The following is a 25,183-nucleotide window of genomic DNA, read 5'->3' as shown; positions in this document are numbered from 1 at the left end:
TAGAATTTTCTTTTAAATGATTATCCAAAGAACTATACTGATTTATGCACTTTGAATTATCAACTATAATATTCTTTTCATTTAGATATTTAATACTTTCCATAACATCCTTCCAGACAGGGATTTTTGTAAGTGATATCCAATTAAAAACTTTGAATGGCAAAAATTGAACAGTCCAATAATTTAACTCTTCTAATGTCTCGGTTAAGTCGGTCACCGATTACATCCAAAAGTAGTGTCGTCGTAGTGCCGGAAGAATGATACCGGACTGCGAAGAAGTCCAACGGTCATTGTCACGAGTTCGTTTTAATGATGTATATACAAGGGTTACAGTTACACCAACCGTGGAAAAATGTTCGGAGCGCGCGATGAGGTGAAAGTCCGAACAGAAGTATGTCTATGTGGATAGGTGGATGTGGGAGACTATATTCATCCATCTACCCTCAAATGTCCTACTTTTGGAGGTGATCCATGCGCCCCTTACGCACGGATCCCCTCCAAAAGTAGGACATTTGCTGTTTTTATTCAAAGGAGTGAGGACAGAGGAGTGAAGATCAAACTGTAGGACACGTCCTCCGAAAGTAGGACGTTTGGTAACCTTAATTAAACCTATCGACAAAAATCATACTTTTTGTACTATTTTCTACCATACTTTTTATACTAATTTTAATTTTTAAGTTTTATTATATTAAAATATTTTATATGCAAAAAAAATTACTTTTTATTTCAAAAAACGTCATAAACGTGAATATTTTAAATAATTCTATCAACAGTTGCATTGTTATTGATTTATTACATCAAAAACTAAGGAATTATAGATTTTTTGCACGGGTCTAATAATCAATGGCAAGGTGTTGTACTGTAACTGTATACTGCAAATGTACTGCGCTGTACAGTACATTTCGGCTTACGAAACTCGGAACCGACAGATCTCGTGGCGTTATAACGGAAAAGAGTGAGAAACATTGGTTAAATAACCGAGTGCCAGGTGTCCTCGATTGTCGGGGATTACGTCAATCTTCGTTCTTTCTTTAGGCCATTCTGATTGGGTGATTATCCGTCAATCACGCTTTCCGTGTGGTTGGTCCCTCGTTACGAAGCGTAACGGGACTCTTACCTGAGGGCGAGAAAGGTCACAATCGAAGCTGAATTCGATCTCCCTCCGATCATAGGACGAACTGTCCTTCTCCGTTGCCGAGGATCGGGATTCGAATTCCGAGTCCTCGGACCTCACCCAACGGGAGCCGAATCCGGTAGGGGTTAACACTCGGACGGACGACGACCGTTAAATACCGACTACCCTTTGCTTCCGCTTCGAAGCGGTCGAAACCGACGCCCTTCGGGACGGGGATTTTAGCTTTTTGTCCGTCCATCCGTGACCAAACCGGAAGTGTGTGGGCGCCGAAATCCGTTCGGTGTCGGGAGTCGCTCCCACCGACCAATTCGGGTATTTGGCTTTCTGGATTCTGGAAATGTCTTTGACCCGAGACCCTTCCGGCGTCGACCGTTTCCCCCTTTTCTTTTTCTTCCTTTCTAACCCGTTCTGGTTAGTCTTCGGTCGGGGGCGGAGCGTGGAGGACGTCGCTCTTCCTCCCCGGGGAATCTCGTCGAAAACTTCTTCGAACGCGTCGAACGCGACCGACGCGTGCGCGGTGCGCCGCGCGCTTTGTCGTGCGTGGAAAAAGTAAGCGCCGCGTCGGTCCGTCGATTCCCGCCGACGTTTCATCGATCGATGACGTCGCGGCGCGGGGCAGGTAAGGCACCGACTCCGCCCCCGGCCTTCCGGCGTTTCGTCGGTCGACTCGACTTCCGGCTTCGGTAGGGCGCGAGGCGAAGGATCGGTTTTCTTCTTAACGAGACCGGGACGAGAGAAGAGACGACGTCGACCGTCGTCATGACGACCGACAGGTGAGCCGGGGCGGATGCGACTATTGTGGCCTTACCGGAGAGGGAGAGACGGTCGGAGGGACTTCCCTTCCGGCCCTCCGCTTTGTACCCCGGGTCCGTAATAGCGTTAACGGAACGTTTCCGATTTGCAGGTGACGTAACCCGGAGAAGATGACGTAGCCCGGACCATGCCGACCGATCGGTACTTCGACGACCAGACCAAGATCCCGGGAAGATGGTGGCTGGTGTTGTCGGCGTTGGCGGCGTTGCTGCTGTCGTCGGTGGTGTTTCTGCCCGTCTACTACGCTCTGATCAAAGGCGGCAACCGAGGACGGGCTTCTCTGTCGGCACCGCCGCCCGCGCGCACCCGCTGGACACCCCTGTGCCCGGAGGAACCCCGGGAACCCCTGGACTGTTACCCGGAGGATCCGACGGCGGATGAGGATCGGTGCGGGTCCCGCGGATGCTGTTGGCGAAAGGGAGAGACGCCCCGGTGTCGTTACCCCTCCAACTACGGGTACGCGGCCTCCGACAAGGGGATTCCCTTCTACGACGGATTCGAGACCAACCTGGTTCGTCCGCTGTCGCCCTCCAGATACGGCGACGACCTGAGGAACGTGGCCCTCAGAGTCGAGTTTCAGACCCGGGATCGACTCAGGATCAAGGTTGGTGACCTCCTTTATTAATTCTTGGTTTTCTCCCGTTTACTTTTATGACGTAAATGGGATTCGGGGACGACGCTCAGTCCTCGGTCGAGAGCGCGTCTAGACGCGACTTTGGCCTTTCGAGTGTTCTCCTTTCGTCCGAAAGTGGCTCCCACAACGACTTCTATTGTCCGCGGCTTTCGACCGCCCTTCCCCCCGCATCGATCCCCAAACGATTAAAAAGCGTCGGTCCGGAGCCGCGCCCCGCGTGCCACTCGTTCGATCGGGGGTCGGACTCGCGGTGGTTAACGACGGCGCGCGTCGTCGGGCGATAAATTTACTTTTTCCAACGCACGGACGAAGACGGGACTTCCGAGCATTTTAACCACGTTGCAGAGGGGAGGTCGGGGGTCGTTCACCTTTCCTATTTCGGCGTCTCCCTAACCCTTAGTTAGGGAGGGAGAATAAAAAATTCGCCCGGTTAAAAATAAACGGAAGTTCGACACTCGTTTCCATTCGGGGATCGTCTTTCACCCCGAGATCCTCTCGATAGAATTTTCTCCTTTCGCTCCTTTAACTCCGAAAGGGTCTCGGCCCACCGTTGTCGAATGACGGGCGGGGGGGGGAGAAACGGAAATCGACCGGGAACCGAGATATTTGGGTGACCGCTCTCCCCCCCGCCGGCCCGTGAGTGGGCATTTTATTGCCAAAATTCTCCGGGGACGAATCTTCCCGCGCGATTAACCGGACGATTAACCAACAAATTATAACACGGAGGAGAAAAAAAAACCTTTCTTAAAAGGGGTGGACGGGCCGAAGAGGTAGAAAACTCGACCGGTTCCGTAAACTCGGATTTGGATTCCGTAGTGTACCTTTAGATTAAGTGCCGTAGCCCAGCCAGCTACCGAATGGGTAATGTTATATGGGGGGGAAGGAATACTACTTTTGTGTTTTTTAACCGGGCGCCGACGTGCCGCACGATCGTCTAGGAACGAAACGACTTTTCGTTTCGTGTCTAGCGAACCGGTCGTTAGCGGCTACGAAAATATTTATTCTATTTATTTGTCATTTTATTTACGAATTTTTACTTTTTCCAGCGACTACCGGTCTTCGTTTCCCACCGCGCTTACTTACGGGCGCGGAAATCTTTCGGCGCTTTCCCCTTTAAACCCGTAACCACCGTCGGTCGTTTGGCCAAAATAAAGCGCCTTTCCCTCTTTATCCGCGATTTAATCCGGGAGGAGGAAGGGGGATTTTCTCCCCCGGTGCTCGTAAAATATTTCTTTCTGGTACTTTAGCTAATTCTTCCGTCGCCCTCCACTTTTCTCGGCCGATGTTATCCAACCCAAACTCGGAACTTATAGTACAGTACTGTACATTGTCGTTTCTTTTATCGTACAGTATCGTACAGTACGACGTTTTATTTTATCGCCGCCATTCTTTTTTGTCCCCCATTACGTGTCACTTATCCACGGTGGTTGCCTTTTTCGCAGTTTTACGATCCGCAAAACGCCAGACACGAAGTGGAGCCGCCGTCCGTCCCGGAAGAGCGTTCCAGCCACCGTCCCAGGTTGTACTCCGTCTCGTACCACTCGGCCGCCCTTCCCTTCGGAGTCAAAGTCAGGAGAGTGTCCACCGACGTCGTCCTGTACGTCCTTTTTCTTTCTCTTCCTTTCGGCGCCAGCTGGGGGATTGACGCGCTTCGTTCCTTGCAGATTCGACACCACCCCCGCCGGATTCACCTTCTCCCACCAGTTCCTGCAAATCACCGTAAGACTTCCCTCCCGTCGTTTGTACGGTTTGGGCGAAGAGAGTCTTCGTCCCTACAGAACTTCTGGTCGAAGCACCCTGCGAACCCTTCACGCCTCAAAGGTTTGTCTTTTTCCCTCTACCTTTCATTGGGTGGAAATTCCTTAATAATTTTCCCCTCTTCAAGGATCGTCCGTCCGCTCATCCCGTCTACCTGTGCGTGGAAGACGACGGAAATGCGCACGGAGTGCTTCTGCTCAACGGTCACGCCATGGGTAAGTGTCCGGGGGACCACTCCGCCGGAATTCCAAAATAAAGTAAAAAAAAGAAAATTATTTTCAGAGATCGAGTTGAACCCTTTTCCGGCCGTCACTTTCCGCCTGGGAGGAGGCATTTTGGATTTTTATCTGTTTTTAGGTCCCACTCCGGAGGACGTCGTCGCTCAATACACCCAGGTAACCACGCCGAACTGGAGCGATTACAGTCGACCCCCCCTATAACACTTGTTTATTCCGTTTTGTATGGATTCCGTGTTGTACGAATCACTTAGATTTTACAAATACGCGAGCCGTTCACACCCCGGCACACGTATTTGTAAAATCTAAGTGACTCGTACAACACGGAATTCATATAAAACGGAATAATCAACAGTGTTATAAGGGGATCGACTTGTATACGTTTCCGACGGAGTGTTCGAACCGTGTCTTTTTTTCCCTTCTTTTCTAGGTTGTGGGTCGACCCGCTCTTCCTCCCTATTGGTCCCTGGGATTTCACATGGGTAGAGACGGATACCTGTCCACCGATCACGTCAAGTGGATGGGGGAGATAATAAAAGAGAAAAATATACCTCGAGTGAGTTCCCTTCAAACTTACGTAAAGTAAAAAATTCTATTATTCAAGTAAATAATAAATAAAACACCGTAATAAATCTTCCGGTTATTTTACGGACCGTTGCGTGGTGTGTGGAATGTACTGTACAGTACGGTACTCGGAGGGGTGTTACGACCGGAGTGTTTTATTAATAACCATCGACTTCCTACCCGTAAAACCGGCGAATGTTTTTTTTTTTTTTATTTTTTATTTTTCAGGACGTCCAATCCGTACACACCGAGTACACTACGGGGTGTTCTTTTTCCATTCGCAAGGAGTTCGGAAATTTGTCTTCCCTGTCGACAGAATTACACGAAATCGGTATTAAATTAGTTATAAGTATTCGTCCTTCGATATGCACTAAACAAGATTACTTTAATTACGCTTATCAAAGCGGAAGGAAAGCCAAGGTATTCGTCAACGACACGAGAAGCAACAGACCTCTGATCGGAAAGGTTATCGGTTTTTATATTTTCTCTGTAAACGATCATTTCTTTCCTTTCGCTAAATAAAATAATAATTTTCAGGTGGACAAAGAAGAAGTGGTTTATCCGGATTTCGAAAATCCTCTGACCTCCGATTGGTGGAAGACGAATCTGAGAAGACTTTCTTCTTCCTTCGACTTCGACGGAATCTGGATCGTGAGTTTGTTGGGTGACAATTCGATCGCCGTTCTTTTTTTTTTTATCCCAGACAAAGTCTAAGTCCGTTGTAATGTCCGTTACAGGAGGGGAACGAACCTTTCAACTCGGCCAACGGATCTACGGAAGGATGCCTCGACGACACTCTCAACAGGCCCCCTTTCGTGCCCAGTAACTTTTTCAAATTCTTTACTTCGTTTTGTCTCCGTTTACAAGCCGTTAACACCGGCCAAACTACGCGTAACCGTTAACAAAGACGACAAAAATCCGAAGGCGACGAACAGGATCATAAAATTACGGAAAAAAAGAGTCTTTCTCCGTTCTTTTAGCGGTCATCCGCAGGTTTTCTGGCGCTATTTTTAGGAAGTTCGGTCGTTAGCACCGACGACAATGGAAACCGCGAAGGTTTAAATTAAAAAAAAAAAAAAAAAAAACATGGCGAAACGTCGCGTGGCACGTATTCTTTGGGCGCGACGTAACTTCGCCGTTCCGTCCGTTACGCGCGGCCAACCGATGAAAATTTCCCGCATTCTGATTCGTTGCGCGTGGGGTGGAAGATATTATCGATTGTGAAAACGTCGATGGGAAAACTTGGCTCGAGCGCACGCTAACGTCAGCACGACAGGTAAACAGCGCGTGCAGTTATAAAGGGCGAACGAGGAAATAATTTGACGACCGAGGTTAAACTAGAAATTAAGAACGAGGTTTCGATTCTATCTCCGAATTCCGCTCGTCGACCAAACAAAGAAATGGTTTTTTTTTGTTTCTTACCAAGGATTTCTACTTTAAAGACCGATTGCAATTTGTACGCAATTATAAAACAATTCCTCCCCCCTCGTTTTGATACTTTGTATTCCGTAAAAATAGCCGAATAAATATTTTTCTTCGGTTTATTTGATGAAAAAGACGTGGATAGGCGAAATATTTTTTGAAATTTCGGCCGCGGTTAATTAAGTTTTTCTTGAGGAATGAGGATTTAACGGATTAATGGGTTTTTCTTACAGGAACGGGGAAAAGAAATTTGTACGACGAGACTCTGTGTATGGATTCGGTGCACTGGGGATGGGGGAAGCGTCATTATCACGTGCACAACACTTACGGACACAAGAGTGCCCTGGTGTCGTACAAGTAAGTCGGTCTTTTCTTATCAGACTTTCCCACCGAATTAAATAATAAAAGGTAGCTTTTGTATTCGACAGAGTTTTAAAAAGTTTAAAAGGAGCGCGTCCTTCGGTTCTGTCGCCTTCTACCTTCGCGGGAAGCGGCGGGTTCGCGGGACGTTGGATTAGGGAAGACAAAGGCACGTGGTCCGACATGGTCTCGTCCATTCCCTCTTTGCTCCATTACAGCATTTTCGGCATCCCTTTCGTAAGTCTCTTTCCGAAATAAAGTGGTTAAAAGAGTATCGTCGACTTCCCCTCCCCCAAAGTTTAGACCGAACTTAGAAACCATTAAACGCCGTGTTTCTTCTTACCTGTTTTAATGGATGAGAGGAACCCGGGTTCCGGTTCCTCCTAAGTTTACTCGCCGCGCCGGGACACACCGCTTTAAACCTTTCAATCGATAAGTCGGGCGATGAAAATAAAACGTAAATTATAATTAACGAGAGGCGAGGAAGTCGACAATACGCTAATTAGCCATTGGTGCATCCCTGGCCGGATTTACCTTTTATAAAAGCCCGGCACGGAGGAAGCTCCTAAGAGAATGCCTACTTCCGACAGACGGGAAGTGCCATCTGCGGGTATCGGGGAGAACCGGAAGAGGAATTGTGTCTGAGATGGCTACAGCTGGGAGCCTTCTATCCCCTGTCTCGCCATCACAAAGCCGCCGGATACAGAATGTGGATCAACAATTGTAATTCTAACGTACGAGATTCTTTTCTTTCGAAATTGCTCGACGTTAAAATGTCGAAGGATCTAAAATACGTTTCGATTTAGGAGGATGGTCCGGGAAATTTCAAGAAAGAATTCGTCAAAGTGGTGCGGAGGGTGATGGAGAAAAGATACGAACTCCTTCCTTATCTATACACGTTGTTTTATTTCGCTCACGTTCGAGGTTCGACGGTGGCCCGACCTCTGTGGCATCAGTAAACAATCGTTTCTTCTTTTTATGGGCCGAAATTTAAAGAAACTTTCTAAGTTCCAAACCTTCTTTTACAGATTTACTAAAGATAACACCACTTTTAACATCGAAGAACAATTCCTGTGGGGTCCCGCTCTTCTCATTTCGCCGGCCTTACAAAAAGTATTTCTTCTCGTCGATAATACGAATTACAATTACCTTTAAAAATTAATTACTTTGTTTTGTTTCGACAGAACGTAACTTCCGTCAAAGCGTACTTCCCCAGGGGTTTCTGGTACGACTACTACACGGTAAGTTTCCTATAACCCATTGGCACTTTGCGCTATTGGGCCTTGACGGTATCGATTTCCAAACACAAACTTTTAGGGAGAAAAATTCAGTAGCGACGGTGAATGGGAAACCTTGTCGGCACCTCTATACGGTTCGGCCAAACCCATTAATCTTCACCTGTTCGGCGGGCACGTGGTCACCACTCAGAAGAGCGCCTTAAATACGGAACTCGGGTGAGAATTTGTTAGAATTATGAAGTTTTTAAAGGTAATTTCATATAACTTCTTCCTCCTTCCTTTCAGCCGAAGAAATCCTCTGAGATTGTTGGTGGCCCTGAACGAAAGCCGACGAGCGGAAGGATGGCTGTTTTGGGACGACGGAAGTAAAATTAATAGTCTTTCTTATTCCGCAATTAAAATTATGTTATTTAAATTCCGCCATATAAATTTAACATTCTTCCGTCAGTTTCGAATCTAGGAAACGAATACATCCTGGTAAAATACGCGGCTTTCGACGTAAGTATTATCAACGTTATTCAATTAAAATCGTAGTGTAACTTCTATAAAATTCGAAAATTAAAAAATACAGTAGACCCCCTATAACGCGGGTTCCTATAACGCGAAGTTCGTATAACGAGGAACGTATCTACGCGTTATAGGAGGGTCTACTGTACATTTGTATAAGTCTAATTTCTACGGATGCAATTTGGGAAATATCGCGTATAATAGAGCGAAATTTTATAAACAACGTCGGGATTTACGGCCTACATTAATTGGATTTTACACTAGAAATGGGCATTCGTTTCCTCCGTAATTAACGATTTTCTAAACTTTACATTCGGCCGTATAACGATTGGATTTATCGAATTATAGGGGCTCAAATTTCCGTCAATTTGATCTCCTATAATTACTCTTATTACATTCGGACCGTTTTAATCGATAGCCGACTACCACAATATTTAATTAAAGTTTTAATATCGATTACGTTTATAAATTTCTCTTTAAAAGCCAGACTTAAAAGTAAGTATAATTACAACGTTTAATATGTAAAATATTTCGACTGGTTCGTTCTTTTACATTTTCCTTTTTTTTTTTTTTTGCAGGACAAATTAACGGTGGAAGGAAATTCGGGAAGTAAAACTTTCGAGACGAATTTCCATCGCGTTTACATCGAACAAATACGCATTATGGGTTTATCGTGGCCACCCGACTACGTTAAAATTAATAATAATTATTTGTTAAAGAAGAAACAGTATCGATGGACTGATTACTCCAAGGTAATAATAATAATAATAATAATAGCCAGGTTGCGGCTGAAGTTTTTATCGCGAAAACGTCGCACGTTCGACATCGTCTTCCTATAAGCCTAGAAGTTTGAAAATGGCGTTTGGAACGTCGAGCATGATTCCACTGACGTTCCAAACGCCATTGTCAAACTTCTAGGATTACAGGAAGACGGCGCTGAACCCCCGACGTTTTCGCGATGAAAACGTCGGCCGCAACCTCTCTTTTCATCTCTCAAACGTGAACGTCGAACGTCGAACGCCGCTATCTTAAGCGGCGCTCGACGTTCGACGTTCACGTTTGACGGATGAAAACGTCGGGCGCAACCTGGCTAATAATAAATTACACAGTCGATATTCATTGTTTTTTTTTAATTTTTAAACTTCATTTTTTCAGACGTTGGATCTTCAAAATATTTTAATCTCCCTCACGCAAAGGACAGTTATTCACTGGTTCGATTAATCCGAAACAGGTTTTTTTAAAGGTTCTTTTATACGATTTTTTATAAATCCGACGTATATATATTTTTTAACGGATGGAAGTTATTTTATACAGATTTACTGGATGTATGTACATATTTTCTACCTAACTTTCTTTTTTACGAATATTAAAAAATGGTTTTTAAATGAATGTAAACGTGCCCGATTCTTTTATGGACCAATGAAGACGTGGCTTTTCTTTCTTTTTTTAAAATCGAACAACTTTATTGATTGTTCTCGTGTACATACGTCGTGGACGAGTCGAGTCTTCGGCAGCAACGATCCGACGACCGTTTCTATACAATTTCTTCGATAAATATTTTAACGCGGAAGAATCTCCCTCGGGTATCGATGACTAGCAAACGTTATTCCCGTGCTTTTTACTTCGATTTACCGTACGACTCTCGGGTAAAGAACTGCGCTCGAATATAACTAATCTCCGTACGTAAAGTACCATCGGCGTAGCACATGGTACGAACGTGTGAAAGAAGTAAATTGTTTAGAGAATGAATTAATCCGCCACAACAAATAACGATTAATGAATATTATATAAATATAAATCCTAATATTATACTATACAATGCCAAGATGCGCGAGTTTGAAATACGTAAAGCCGAGTTTTAAAAACAAACGGGTGGATTAATCGTTCATTAAACGTGACGAGTGAAGCAAAGACTGTGAAGATATCTTAAAATTTTACAAAAATTCATATATATATATTATTAAAATTATTTATTTTCGAAAACTTTCGGTCTTCGTAACTTGTTAACGTTCGGAATACCGAGATTCCTATACCTCGTATCGTGGTTTATTATATATTCGACTGGCATTCGTAAACGGTCCACCCTACACTTTAAATATACTAAAAATAAAAATCGACCAACGTATTGAAATAATTTTTACGCGGAAATTCAATAGGATCCTCGAATAATATAACTTTTTAGATTTCTATACAATGCTCTCGCCAATCCGACGGGTGCCACGCATTTTCCGAAATACCGTGGAAACAACGTAACCAATCGAATAAAAATATAGAATTTCGTTAATCCGATTATTTTCGTCGTTCGTTCTCGGAGTTTTCACACGTTCGTTGTTAGAGAATGGCACACGACCCAATGAAATTCGGCAACTTACGTACATTACTTCGATTTACAATGATACTAATATAGTTTCTAGTATGATTGCCAGTCGAATCGATAAGTTTCTTACCGTTGATTAGTATTAGAAATTTAAAAAATTATCAATTATTCGAGGGATCTTAAAATATAGCCTAATAAAATTAAAACTTACAAAACTACATTTTAAAAAATGAAGTATTGTATATATATATATATATATATATATGTTTGATACCGAAGAAATGAATTTTTATAGTGGATTCGACGTAATATTTTAAAATGAAAGTAATAAAATAATACAAAATGAAGAAATAAATAGTTAAAAAAAATGGGCCTTGAGCAAATTGGACCAAGCTCTTGGTTTTGAGCGGATAGAGAAGAATCGCGAATTCTCTTCATTAAATATACTCGACGGCGAATTATCGGAACAAATAAAACATTTACGATGACAAAGATATTCCAATTCAATATTTATGTACACATATACACGCGGCAGTTCTTTCCCGAGACCACGCGGCGGCATCGTAAGAAAATCCACAGGAACTGTGAAACCAAAATATGGCAGTTCGAAGCGTTCGATCTTATTCGATTGCCGGAGCAAATGGCGAATTTCGGCACCGCACACTACGATCGAGGGAATCGTTCCGGTAAAAAAATGCTTTGAAACCATGGCACGGGACAGACGTCGTCATATGTATCGACCCAAGGCTGCGTAAAAGTCCTGTAGACAGGCCAGCAGTTGCGTAAAAGTGGGTCGCTCCTCGGGAATCGAAGCCCAACAACAAGCCATAACAGCAAATCTGAAAATATTCAAAGTCTTTATACATTTGCATATATATTCTTTAAAACAAACGCTTTAACACTACAAATAAACTCGATTATCGTTGTTATTTATAAGGGTTAAACCCAAAATATTCAACCAACCTCGATTACGGGATATTAATTATTAAAAACGGGATATCGAGTGGAAAAAGAACATAAAAAATGTCAGACCGATACTAAAAAAAAAAGCCAATGGAAGACAAGAAACTCGGAGACAGGTCTCTGTTACGGCGGTTGGTAACAGAAGCTGTTCTTTTATCCTAAATTCATCGAACGACGGAGACAGATGTCATTGTCAATAGCTCTTGTTAATCGAAACACCAAAGGAGAGAATTCCGAGAAACGACAGTCAAAGAAGACTAATAAATCGATAAGACGTGACTTATGAAATATGTATTGAAGAGAAACATTTCTTTTTTAAAAATTCTGTTTACGCTTCAATGTTATTCCCATTGTCATCATTACGTGAACGTTAGGAAAACTTTCCATATAAATTTTTAATCCGGTATAATCCACTTTTAAGAATAATAATATAACGTCCAAGTTAACTATTACTACTTAATTGTTAATTAAAATGTTGATATTCTTGGAAATGCATCGAAATGACTTGTGTGTCAAAATCAGAAGGAAGAAAACAATAATAAAATTAAATACGGTGTTCTGTTTAATGACTAATACTTTCGAGGAAGCCTTAAAAATATTATTTTCTGCAAACAACTACGTAAGATGTAGCGAAAATTCAGATGTTTGCTACTATACGGCAACGACCTACAGATACGCCCTCCACCCGCATTACACTTTGTAATGCGAGTGACGGGATGCACTTAACTTCTGGTGTTCTCAATCGAGGTCAACCGAATTTTCATCCACGTTAGTAGTGGTGTAACGTTTTCCTGTCTGTTAATAACTCCTTAGCTACTTTGATTTTTTTTCTACAGTTTACAGTCAAAATTAGTAATATGATTTAAGATGTTAATATTCCACGTATATTAATTTACAGAGAAGAATTATCATTAAATTCAAATACCATATACACGTTAAATTATCATCTACAGAATTCTCCTCCCCTACAATAAAAATTCGACTTTCCCACAACAGGTGCAACTATTAGTCTCTATTAGGTGACATCCGTAACCATTCTGTCGAATAAATATTCTACTTTATTTATTGATTACCTTATTAAATGAGTTAACTAGACAATGAGAAACTAAACAATTTTTGGAAAAATAAAACTGTTTATCCCTACAGTTTTTACTCCTTGTTATTGAAGCTACCAAATACTTGTTTATACAAACATTTAAATTATGCTTCTTATTTAAAATATAAAATATGTTATTACCCTTTGCTATTCATATATGTATAAATGTTTATATATCAATAAATATTGAACATAACAGGGGTAACAGCAAAAATTAATTAGAAATTATTCTAGTCTGTTTATTAAAATGTCACTTACATTGATACTTTAATGAATTTTTTTATTGTAAACTTTGTGTGTAAAATCAAAGCACTTTGATGACATTTTAAGTCTTTTTATTATATTCACTGTTCATTAAATATATAAAAGTAAATAGATGTTTATTAACAAATGTAAATTTCTCGTGAAGACAATAACTGTGTAAGAACATGATATCAAATCTTAGTGACAAGATGATTTTCTTGCTGAAGAAAGCAAGCAAAGAATGTGACAGCGGTAAGGGCACATATTATGGTATCTATTCAATAGGTGGTGACAATCAATGTATAGCTAATAATGGAAAACAAGCCAAAGAATAAACAAAATTTAATAGATGTTCCTTGCAATAAGATAGATTACTTATTGAATAAATTGCATATATTTTAGATTATTAAAATATTATAGTATACTGGGACAATGGTTGAAATTACCTAAATGTTCTGTTAAAGGTTGACGGTAAATAATAAAATATGGCTAGCAAAATGGATTAGGTGGCTGCTCAAATCATCTTTCTGGTGTTCACATAATCATCATTTATAATGAATAATACAATTTATTTTTGCTCAAATTATTCAAAAGTGTTTTAAAATTTTAAGTTAATGTAACTAACATAATTTTAACATTTAAGGAATGGCAATAAAATCCAATAAATCCAAATTGGCCAAAAGACTTCGAACTAATGAAAATTCACTGTATATTAATAAACACTCATTCAACAAATCTAGGTTAGACTATTTGAAAAAAATGCAATTTAATAATATAAATAACTAAAGTGATTTCTTGTTTTAAAAACTTCCTTAAGTTTCACCATAAAATATGATTAAAGATAGTATTTTTTGATCATTTTTTTGACTTTATAATTTTATCCCTTGAAGATGAGCAAGAATACTTGAAAACACTAAGAAAGTTTTACCAATAAAAATAATTTTAAAATTATTTATAGTAGTGTGTTTGTTGGAATTTCAGAGAATTTGAATTTACAATTGGTTTTTATAAATTCAGTAGTGTTGCAGTATTTTAATTTCTTTTGAAAATATAAAATTATGCAAACATCTATACTTTTGTCCAAGTAGTTACAGATGTTTTTTTACATAAGCCAAAACACTTAAACAGCCATTTACAAATAGTATAAGTGTTTAAATATGTTTAAAAGGTTTTAAGTGTGTTTTACTGTAACGAGTAACATATTAAACCCATGTTTCTAAAATTACTGTGTCAAAATTTTAGTGTGTACTTAAGAGCAAGGCATAGAGCAGGGTATTCGCCTGACACACACAACACAAATCATAAACCATCTTTAGTCTTTACGATGATTTATGATCTGTGAGACTAGAAATAGTTAAAAAGAATGTTGCCTCAGCATCAGCTACTTCTCAATACAGTCAAGGTTAAAAGTACTAAAAGTACAGCACTACAATTTTTATGAAAATGCATGAATATATCACACACGATTCACAGCAAAGCTTTTACGAGTTATAAGAAATGTAGTGTATTCGCTTATGGGTTTGTCTCGGATAATGCGGACCCTCTATTAATCGGGGCTCGGATAATCCGAATCCTCCGTATTTACATCACACGATATAGCTATAGTAGTATTAATACATGAATATATTTTGCATGAAGAGTGCGAAATATTTTTTATAATGTTCCTAAACAAGACCCTGCTTCCCAAAAGGTAGGAGTTCTTTTAGGAAAAGCAGAGCTGTTCCTTAAAAAACAGAGGGTATCACTATTGACTATTGTCATTTTGATATTTAAAAAATCTGTAAACACGCAATTATTGAAGAATTAAAATTATAAAATAGAATAATTCAATTATTATTATTATTAGTTTGGAAGTGCCTGTATATTGTAAGCCTAGCGATGCCATATTTCTAAATGTGCCGCTGTATTATATTGTGATTTTTCACTTTTGTTATATCCCTTAAATAACTATAATTATTTTTAATTGAAATCATAATATAATAATTAATTTTTGCTAATACATCTGTGTCCAGATACAAATTTCTTTAAATTCTTACATTAAAAGAATTTTTAGATAGAAATTATTAGATAGAAATTGTATTAATTATTTGAAAAATATTTAAGATTATATAAGGAATCTTTACATAAAAGAGAATATTTGATAATGATAATATCTTGGTAGTAATGGGTAAATTTATATATACATTGTTATTGGGTTATCATTCTTTGCGAAATGTATGAATATTGCAAATAAAAAATTGTCATATTCTTAATAAAAAATGAAATAAAACCTGTAAAGAGAAATATTTTGTCTTTAATAAAAAATTTCATAAAAGTATTTTCATTTGTTGAATAAAATTTTCATTATTCAGAGAATTTTCCTAAAAAGAAATATTTCCATGAGAAATAGATACTTTTCGTACAGATAATAAAAACTAAAATTATTCTTTTATTATAGAAATATTGCAACTGAAATGAATGACATTTTTAAATAGAATAATAAATTTTATATGTCAAAAAGACACTGTGCTGTAATAAATGGATACATTTCTTATACCCAGTTTTTATTTATCATTTTGACAACTTTATTACACAGAATCAATTGTTCTTTTATTACAGATGTCACATAATTTTGAATGTGCTTTTCTCATAACAGAGAGACTTACCATTAATTATGTGTACAGTTTTTGAGCAACTTTCGATTTGGTTGTCCCGTTGTATACAATGGGACAACCAAATCAAATCTTTTGGCAAATCTCTTCTTTAATTATATTGTGAAAATCGAGATTAAGGGGTTAATTTTTAAAGAAAATTACCTTTAAAAAGAACATTTTAAACAAAGAAAGGATGTACATTTTTCGTTTCCGAGGAAAGAAGGGAAGTTGAACTTCCTTTAGACAGTTGACTTGCATGATGAATCAGTTTTGCACACGGTGCAGGCCACCTGGAGAGGCACCTATAAATAGGAGCATTTTCCCACCAATCAAGGTAGACTATGAAAAAGAAGATTGCCATACAAACTATGCACGGTTCCTGATGTAGGACGTGCCACATAATATTTGCGGAGTTCCCTGAAGATAAGAACTGGCCACAGAAGCGTTGATCTCCATATAGAATCCTCCCATGATATTGAAGATCCCATATAGAAGACATTGGAACATGATGTATACTCATCGTATAGAAGATTAATTATCTGATCCACATTATAGAAGACACGGCTATGAACATTACTTCAGTTTGAGGTAGTATAATTTGGTGTATATGTAAACTCTCTCTCTCTCTTGAGTTAAGAGCTTTAATTTGTAATCTTTGTTATTATTTTGGTTTCATTAAATGTTTTGTTATATTTTAACATGGACTCTCCTTAATGCTAAATTCCAAGCCTACGTCCACTCCACTTACTGACCTTTCCACTCGATATTCCTATAAAAAGGGTTACTAGCGCACCTAACGCTATATCTAGGCTGGTGTCAGGAAAAATCAACTTCCAGGGGTTTTATATGAACCTCTGTTTTTATTTTGTAAGTCTACGGAAGCCATCTTTTGACTCTGTGGGTAAGTCTCACAGACTAATAGCCGATTAAGCGGTAAATGAGTTTTACAAACTCTGTATCCCTGGCTAGTCCCTCACAATATGAACAATAGTTCATGAACCTCCTGAGATTAAAGAAATGACAAAAAAATTCTGCAAATACTTTCTACTGATAGTTTATTCACACAACTAATAATTAAACTTATAAGAACAAGTTTGTATGATACTAATATCATTGAAAAAGTTCACATAGAAAATGCTTTGACCTCTTTTGCCCATAGTGTACTGTACATATAATTAATAGATAGACCAGAAAATCTCAATCAATGAATCTTTCTCCCCTCTCTTTATATATTTATCAAGTAATTGTTTATATATTTGTATATATATATAGCTTTACTAAAAGGACTAAAAAAATACAGGTTAAATCTCAGCAAATATTTAGCAAATTTATTGTTGGTAAAAAGGAAGAATCTTCCAACAATAAATTTGCTAAATATTTTTACCAACAATAAATTCTTGTTCTCCATAAAGATTATATAAAGATTATTATTTTTGAAACATTGTTTTTGTAATATTTTTGTTTCTACATTGGGGTCAATCTCTAAAAATATTGGAGGAATGAGTAGACAACAAGTAAGAAAAATCTCTCATTATTGGGTTTTGAGTGAATGTATAAAATAAGATGTATCTGTTGCGTATGATACCATTTCTAATTTTAATTTTTATAGAATGATGTAAAATAAAAATACATTGAGGGAGACAGTTTTAGTACAAAAATATTTAGGGGGAGATATGGTCCTCTGTTCTTTATAGATCAATGACCATCCATGGAAAATGTTGTAGAAGAGAGTATTTTCTGCTGAAGATTTCTCTTCTTTTGACTTATATAGAAATAAACGTGGCTGTTAAAATTAGTGAAAATTAACTGATTGTATTGCTTAATAGCTTTGATATAAGTTGTTAATAACATAAGGTATGAATATATCTGTAAGTTTATATATATATAATTTGGTAATTCTGACATTCAAAAAAGTTTTGTCGTTTGCCAAATAACAAGATTTGTTATCATCATTAACATAATGTATATCAACAAAGGTATCAATTTACTATCACTAATGAAGAGTACTTAAAAATTAAAATACAGTTTAATTTATAAACATAAACATTTTAATAAAATTCATTCTGATATATACTTTTAAAACTATTATTCTCAAATGTTAATGATTTTAAGACACAATTATTAAATTTGAATACTTCAAAAATCTATATGAGATCATACTTACAGTTCATCTGGACAATTAATTGGTTGTGAAAGACGGTATCCATCACGCAAATAGGCATCCATTTCAAATGGATCAATTTCTACATAGGGCTGTTGGCCTAAAGTCATTAATTCCCAGACTGCAACTCCAAATGACCACTAAAAACATTTTTAAATAGAATTAGTTATAAAATTCTGCCAAGAAATATATAATTTTGAAATCTATAATATATTTCACTTCCTTTGTATGCATTCAAATAACGAATAATTTCACTTTAGCTCATCAAAAACTATCAAATCGCTTTACATTTTTCAAAGTATAATTATATCTTTAACATAAATTAACATATTCTAAATTTTACAGTTATAATAAAGCAGTTCTGTCTGAAAATAATAACCGTACTGTTTATTTGCTAAAGGAGGCACTAGAAAGAAGTGTGACATCATCAAGGATGTTTATATTCTTAAAATATAAGGATGTTTGAAACTCAAAACAGATGATGTCACATTTTCAATATCTTTTTATTTATCCATTCCGAATTTGACTTAATGACAGTAATAATTAAAAAAAAAAACTTTCATGTTTGATTGAAGAACAAACACAAAGATATTTGTTTTTGTTATTCATTCAAATGTTGTATTTTATTTATGATATGTTTGATTTAGATCTGAAAATGAAAGGTTAAAGTTCCAAAAATAATTAAACTCCTATAGAGTTAGATTTCAGAAATTTGAATCAAACTTTATTCTGTAAAATAATAATAATATAAGTATCTGGTTACCATGTAAGACATATGACATTACATAAATTCCTCAAGCATACAAACTGTATTATTATTAAACATCACCAAAATATATAAAACCAAACATTATAAATTTACAATTTTTCAGAAGTGTACTTTGAACTTACTTAGTTTGGTTTATCATTAATAAAAGAAGTACTAGATAAAAACAAAAATAAGAAATTGTGAAAATACTATATAACATGGAGAAGCACGATTTCTGAAATTATTGAAGAAATGTTTATATATAAAAATATTTTATTATTTTTATATATAAACATTTAATAAGGAAATAGACTATCAAGAATTAATTCATTAATTTATACTGTTATACTACACTGCTATATCCTTTACTATATAATAAATCCTATAATGCTATACTATCATGCTGTTGAGTTTATTATGTTCATAAGTTAATGATACTGTTGATCATTAACCAGCATTAATTAAAAATTAAAGTTAATAAAGTAAACTCCATTTACTGTAATCAAAATTATAAAATGTTATCAAAATTAGCAAGTCCCAGAATATATAACAGGTCCCATATAAAATTTATAATATATCATAAAAACTTTGCTTATTGTAATTAGAATCTGGTTAGTGTTATCATAAACTTTGAGTAAATAGGCCTTTTTACACTTTCTTTTCATGCTAGCAGTCTCAACATGTAGTTGATTATAAGTTATTGTTATTAGTCTTATCAGTGCTTAAATTGTTTTAACATTATTTGCTTAAAGTATGATAGTTTAAATTGCTGGCATCATGCTAGTTATTGTTGAAGTTGGTAGAAGACAAACAATACTGGATGAATTATTTAATTTAGCTGCAATTTGAAAAAATTGTAAACCTATAAATTCCCACTACCGTCCATCCATCTGTCTTTCCTTAATCTTGAGAACAGTTAGATGAAATCTGAGACTAGATATGAAAACCATAGGGAAAAGAGGTCCCAATTAACTGTATACAAACTTCCAATGCAAACCAGAAGTCACGTCATTTCAATTCAAACTTTCCCCCTGAAAGCAGTTCATAGATGACCAGCACAACTCTATAGTTAAAGAAAAGGTATGATGTACAGGGGCAAGACATTACAGTACAAATTTGAGGTGGAGAGAATATGTTTTAAATTAAATAAATTAAAAATATAATTAAAAATTGCAGCCCGGCATTTTGATGCCGTGATGCAATTTTTTAAGTTGCTATAAATAATAAATTAAATAAATAATTGCTCATTAATAATAATAATTATAATGGATAAGTCCTTCAAGTTATATATTTTAAAATTTACTGTTATTGTTTTAACATGTCATTTTAATGTTAGGGTCAAAGAAACCAAAATTTCTTCTAATTGTAGTCTTATTTACTTATTTGCATAATGTTATTAGTTGGTCAGTTTAAGCAAGTAAAGTGATTACAATAAGCAGTGCCTACTGTATATTTTAGCTTGCTTTAGTTTGATTTTATTTAAATGTAAATTTATATAAAATGCTAGCAATAAAATTAAAGTATTAACAAAAGATATATAATCAAATTTTGTTTTGTTTATTTTTACTTCATATATAATTATACAGGTGGTCCATTTATAATGTCAATTGCAAATATCTCTTGAAATATATAACATATTTTTCAATTTAATGTATGAAAGTTCATTATTTTATAAGAGTCTTATGATCCACTTAGAAAGTAAACTACCTCCTCCTCTTGTGGGTGGGATGAAAATAACTTTAGATTTTCAAATGGGATCCCTTTTTTGAATGTTTAGATTCTTTATTGAAAAATAATAATATTTTACTCCAATTTACAATAATATAATTAATATTATAAATAGACCACCCTGTATATAAAATATATAACTAAAGATCAGATTTGGTAGCAATTACTATTTTTTTCTGCTCAGAGATAAGTACTTTCCTGATAACATATTTTTATCAAACAAGTCTAGAAATAAATCCTAATCCTATTATGCCACTTTTTGCAATTTTGGAGTTTTTGTGATTTTATTGCCCCTTTTGACCCTTTAGACACATTTCGTAGAATTCTTCTACTAGGAAACATGCAAAATTTCATATTCTAAATGTATTCTTACAACAAAATGGCCAAATAACTACAGTTTACCATTTGACAGCACTAATTTCACTAATTTTCTTAACGCGTTGTTGTAAGTCTACAAACATCTCCAAGGATAAGTTGTGGAGTGTTGGTGTTGTAGGCATATTCTCCATAGCATTGGAAAAGTGTTGGCATCATTAAAGTTAATGGCTGTGCTTCATAAAGAGACACAATCTCCATTAGCTCCAGGTAATGGAGATGTGCCCAGTTTTGTGAATGATGGAAAATTAGAAATTTGGTTAAAATGGACCAAGACATCAGGGTCACATGTGTATGCTACCAAAGGTGTAGCGATGTGGCCCTTGTTTATATCCATCTAGTGTTATTTCGAACAGATGGAGATATGTTGGCTAGTTGCCCCATACTCCAGTGTTCTGTTGCATCTATTGTCCCTGAGCAGGATGGAATACATCCTTGATAAGTGTTGTCGATAAGTTGGGAGGGTTCTCGGCAGGGAGTGGTTCTTGGTGTTCCTAATAAGAGAGAATAAAGTAGGGCTCCTTTTGGAAGCTAGTTTGAAGTTGTAGTGGTTACAACTTCAAATAGCTTTCAAAAGGGGCCCCACTTTATAAAAATGGAGAATAGGTTTGTTCTTACCTATTCTCCATTTTTCTACTTCTTGTCTCTGTTGTCCATTTTCTCATTAGTTGTAAGTTTCATTTTCAAGATTAGTTGTAAGGATATAAAATTTGTAACAAATAATTTTTTGTACTATTGATAGTTAGTTGTGTTGCAATTCAGTGTCATAATTGTATATAAATTTTGTAATTGTTTTGCCGACAATTGGGTTTGGGTGACTGCTGGTGTAATTGTAATTAGCCTAAAGTTGGCATTCATACAAATACCTGTTAAAGAAAATCATATGTAAATAAATTAATTCCTTTTTCCTAACTATTGCATGTTTTTTGTTGTGTTTGCCTTTGTGGCTAACTAAAATACTATCATATCTCACAGTAATGTCCAGTTAAGACAGAAGAAAACATTTGCTGAATTTATGTGAGTTATTTTGCTGGATTTTGTTTATTGTAATTGTAGAATAAGGATATTAATATTATGAACACTATTATATAAGGCATTTCAAAAAATGTTAACACTAATAAGGAAGTACAGTGGAACCTCACTTAATAAGCATCTCACATAACAAATAAAACAAATTGTAAAAAAATGACTCACTTAATGAGTGCCATTTCGCATAACAAGTGACGAGGAGAGGGGAAGTCCTGGATTGTGCGCATGCCCCATTAGTCTGTGTTTAGCACTTGTTCTGCTGGCTTGTTAGTGCCATTTGTGATCATACATTTTTCCAAACTTATGTTCATACATATCTACTATATAAAGCTGAAAAACTGGGTTCTGTCATGGTATGCCAAAAACAGCCACTAGGAACGCCCCTAGCTATTATTTAAATTAACAATAAATTTAGTATATTATTACTTGATGCAGTTTTTTGCATTTTTGGCTGCATTTTAGTAGGATATGCCATGAGAAGTTCAGTATATTATTATTTTCATTTGTAATAGGAATTTATTATTTATACCATGGAATAACACCGCTGCTGCTAGAACGCCCACTAGGGGGCATTCTGGGCTACTAGAATAGGAGGATTAATAGTACGAAATAATTTAATAATCTTAATCTTTGTTGTTGTTTTTTGCCTAGGCAATGCTGGGCTCATCTGCTGGTCACATATAAACATCAACAACCATAGCTCATTATATCATAAACACAGCAAACGATATGCCAAATTCTTGGGCTATGTAAAGGCTATAATTAAATATTAGAAATTAATTAATTTGACTAGAGGTAGGCAGTTATGCTACAATCTTGCATTACTTTTAATGACTAATTCCAAATTTAATTTCAGAAATGTCTAAATTAAAAATTCATTATTTATAATTATTAAATTTAATACGAGATAACAGCATACTGCCTGCCTCTAGTGAAATTAATTAATTTCTAATATTTAATTATAGTTTTTACATAACCCAAGAATTTTGCATATCATTTGGCATGTTTATCAGACATATTATCTGTAATTTTTTTTTTGTTTTCTGCAAATCAAATTTGCATTTTAGGTTGGCTCATTCTGTGTCAGAAGATGAAGAGATTCATCCTTAACAATGTATATTGTATAATTTTCTTTGAATAAACATTATACATAAAATATTTGAGTATTTTTTTGGCATGGAACACAATCATATTTTACATTAATTTATATGGGAAAAGTTGTTTCACACTAAGAGTACGATTCTGGAATAAATTATGCTCGTTAAGTAAGGTTCCACTGTAATTTGTTACACCAGATTTGTAGTGGTAGGTTACCCTACATATAATTCTCCATCATATGCTCCCTGATTTTGGAGTTTTCAAAAAGGTATGGCCCCACTCTGCCACAGTGATTGCACACCTTCATGTAAGCATTAACATTTTTTGAAGCACTCTGTATAGTACTATTTATTATGTAAAAATACAAAAATAATAAAATAGTAAAGAAATTATAGAGGTTCACTTAATTGTTTATTCTCTTTCAGTTCTTTGTAATATTGTGTTAACAATAAAAATTTATTTGTGAATTTACTGCTTTTGAAGTTTTTATTACTATTTTTTCAGCTTCGTTTTTCCAAGTACAAAATTCGATCACTAATAATAACCAAGTTTAATTTATTATTTTTCTGTTATTAATAAAATAATTTAGATGCAAAACTAATTTAACACTTCAGAAATGTTAAAGATAAAGCTTACAAGCTCAGAGCTTACAATGAACTGAAAGAAGTTTAAATATTTTGAAATAAAAATCATAGACTCTTGTCTATCTGAACTTATTTAATGATATAAAGATATATATTAAAATAATATTAAGTATAAAAAAAGTCAGAAATGTTTTGCTAATGTTGTACATTTAAAATTAATTAGGAATAAAATGTAAGCTTAATAAAATATAATATTTTAATTTTTTAAAATAATATTTTGCTCACCACATNAGAATAGGAGGATTAATAGTACGAAATAATTTAATAATCTTAATCTTTGTTGTTGTTTTTTGCCTAGGCAATGCTGGGCTCATCTGCTGGTCACATATAAACATCAACAACCATAGCTCATTATATCATAAACACAGCAAACGATATGCCAAATTCTTGGACTATGTAAAGATTCTATATTAAATATTAGAAATTAATTAATTTGACTAGAGGTAGGCAGTTATGCTACAATCTTGCATTACTTTTAATGATTATAATCAATTAATTTTTTAAAATAATATTTTGCTCACCACATCACTTGCAGCTGAGAATTCTTTCTTCAATAAACTTTCTATGGCTAACCATTTAACTGGCCTGTTTTCATTATCTCCTAAACAATGATAATCATTTGGAAACAGATCCCTTGATAATGCATTATCTGTTATTTTTACATGCAGCCAATCATCTACTCTGAAAAATGAAATCAGATTTTTTGTTATCAGAGAATAGAAAATTATTCATTTTTAAATTTAAATATTCAATTAAATATAAACTTTAAATAAAATATTAGAGTCCTCAATGGCATAATTAAATGGCAACATAAAAAAAATAGTTAAATTATAAACAAGATTAAACTGAATATATTTTTAAATTATACATTTTTACTATTGTAAAAAATATTAATAAATTGGTATATCATCACTTGAAACACAAACATATATTGGTTAACTAATACAGGTAACTCCCATATAACACGGGAGTTACGTTCCAAAAAATTGTCGTGTTATGCAAATCCGTGTTATACAAAACAAACAACTAGTGCAAAAAGGGGGGGGTTAGGTTCCAAAAATTAAAAAACATTCTGTTAAATCCTTATTTAAATTGGATTTATTATTCATTTTTTTTCATAGGTAAAATACTTATTTATTATTTAAGTAAATATTTTACCAGAGAATTATTCATTTTATATGATGACTTCAGCATGAGCATCATCAACTGGTAACAGTTTGTGGGTGCGTTCGTTAATAGTTTGCTCTGCAATGGGAGTGTGTTGCTGTTTGTAGGCATTTAGGAANATGACTTCAGCATGAGCATCATCAACTGGTAACAGTTTGTGGGTGCGTTCGTTAATAGTTTGCTCTGCAATGGGAGTGTGTTGCTGTTTGTAGGCATTTAGGAATGACAGTGAAAGAAAGATGGAGGCACCCACACTATCGATAGTATCGTGTGGAGGAATTTATAATTCTAAAATGAGCTTTTAGAGGCAAAAG

General features: G+C 35.9%; 2 protein-coding genes across 4 annotated transcripts in view; one reads left to right on the top strand and one right to left on the bottom strand.

The window, feature by feature from the left end:
* The first annotated feature begins 963 nt into the window (after window positions 1-963).
* LOC111623351 (maltase-glucoamylase, intestinal-like) lies at window positions 964-10,056 on the top strand. Of its 3 annotated transcripts, none has more exons than XM_023365898.1 (21): window positions 964-1,049; window positions 2,040-2,552; window positions 4,025-4,179; window positions 4,247-4,403; window positions 4,468-4,555; window positions 4,623-4,735; window positions 5,007-5,132; window positions 5,369-5,605; window positions 5,678-5,791; window positions 5,878-5,962; window positions 6,796-6,919; window positions 6,991-7,159; window positions 7,513-7,656; window positions 7,729-7,877; window positions 7,951-8,035; window positions 8,107-8,163; window positions 8,240-8,376; window positions 8,446-8,525; window positions 8,609-8,658; window positions 9,246-9,419; window positions 9,823-10,056. In XM_023365898.1, the coding sequence occupies exons 2-21, from the start codon at window positions 2,076-2,078 to the stop codon at window positions 9,886-9,888; spliced, it is 2,787 nt and encodes a 928-aa protein (XP_023221666.1). In that variant the 5' UTR covers window positions 964-1,049; window positions 2,040-2,075; the 3' UTR covers window positions 9,889-10,056. The 3 variants fall into 3 exon arrangements, with proteins under 3 accessions (XP_023221666.1, XP_023221667.1, XP_023221665.1); XM_023365899.1 differs by lacking the exon at window positions 964-1,049 and adding an exon at window positions 1,236-1,253; XM_023365897.1 differs by lacking the exon at window positions 964-1,049 and adding an exon at window positions 1,786-1,908.
* Window positions 10,057-10,099: 43 nt separating this feature from the next.
* The window catches only part of LOC111623353 (tyrosine-protein kinase RYK-like), a 101,682-nt gene continuing 86,598 nt past the window's right edge, over window positions 10,100-25,183 (bottom strand). The window contains exons 12-14 of the mRNA XM_023365900.1: window positions 24,224-24,383; window positions 18,084-18,220; window positions 10,100-11,823 (exon numbers count right to left, since the gene is read on the bottom strand). Coding sequence (XP_023221668.1) covers window positions 11,712-11,823; window positions 18,084-18,220; window positions 24,224-24,383 — 409 coding nt within the window. The 3' untranslated portion in view covers window positions 10,100-11,711. The remainder of the gene's footprint in view (window positions 11,824-18,083; window positions 18,221-24,223; window positions 24,384-25,183) is intronic.

The sequence above is a fragment of the Centruroides sculpturatus genome, unplaced genomic scaffold (genome assembly GCF_000671375.1).
Source record: "Centruroides sculpturatus isolate CEXI.00-Female unplaced genomic scaffold, Cexi_2.0 scaffold220, whole genome shotgun sequence".
In the NCBI taxonomy this organism is placed as follows: domain Eukaryota; kingdom Metazoa; phylum Arthropoda; class Arachnida; order Scorpiones; family Buthidae; genus Centruroides; species Centruroides sculpturatus.
This window is presented reverse-complemented; position numbering and strand designations above follow the sequence as displayed.

What these genes read in the sequence shown, in the direction of transcription:
- LOC111623351 (XM_023365898.1), top strand. Translation starts at nt 2,076, where the DNA reads ATGCCGACCGATCGGTACTTCGACGACCAGACCAAGATCCCGGGAAGA. An exon ending in GCTCAACGGTCACGCCATGG is followed by an intron (nt 4,556 to 4,622) that starts GTAAGTGTCCGG and finishes AATTATTTTCAG; the next exon opens with AGATCGAGTTGAACCCTTTT. An exon ending in TCTGGTACGACTACTACACG is followed by an intron (nt 8,164 to 8,239) that starts GTAAGTTTCCTA and finishes ACAAACTTTTAG; the next exon opens with GGAGAAAAATTCAGTAGCGA.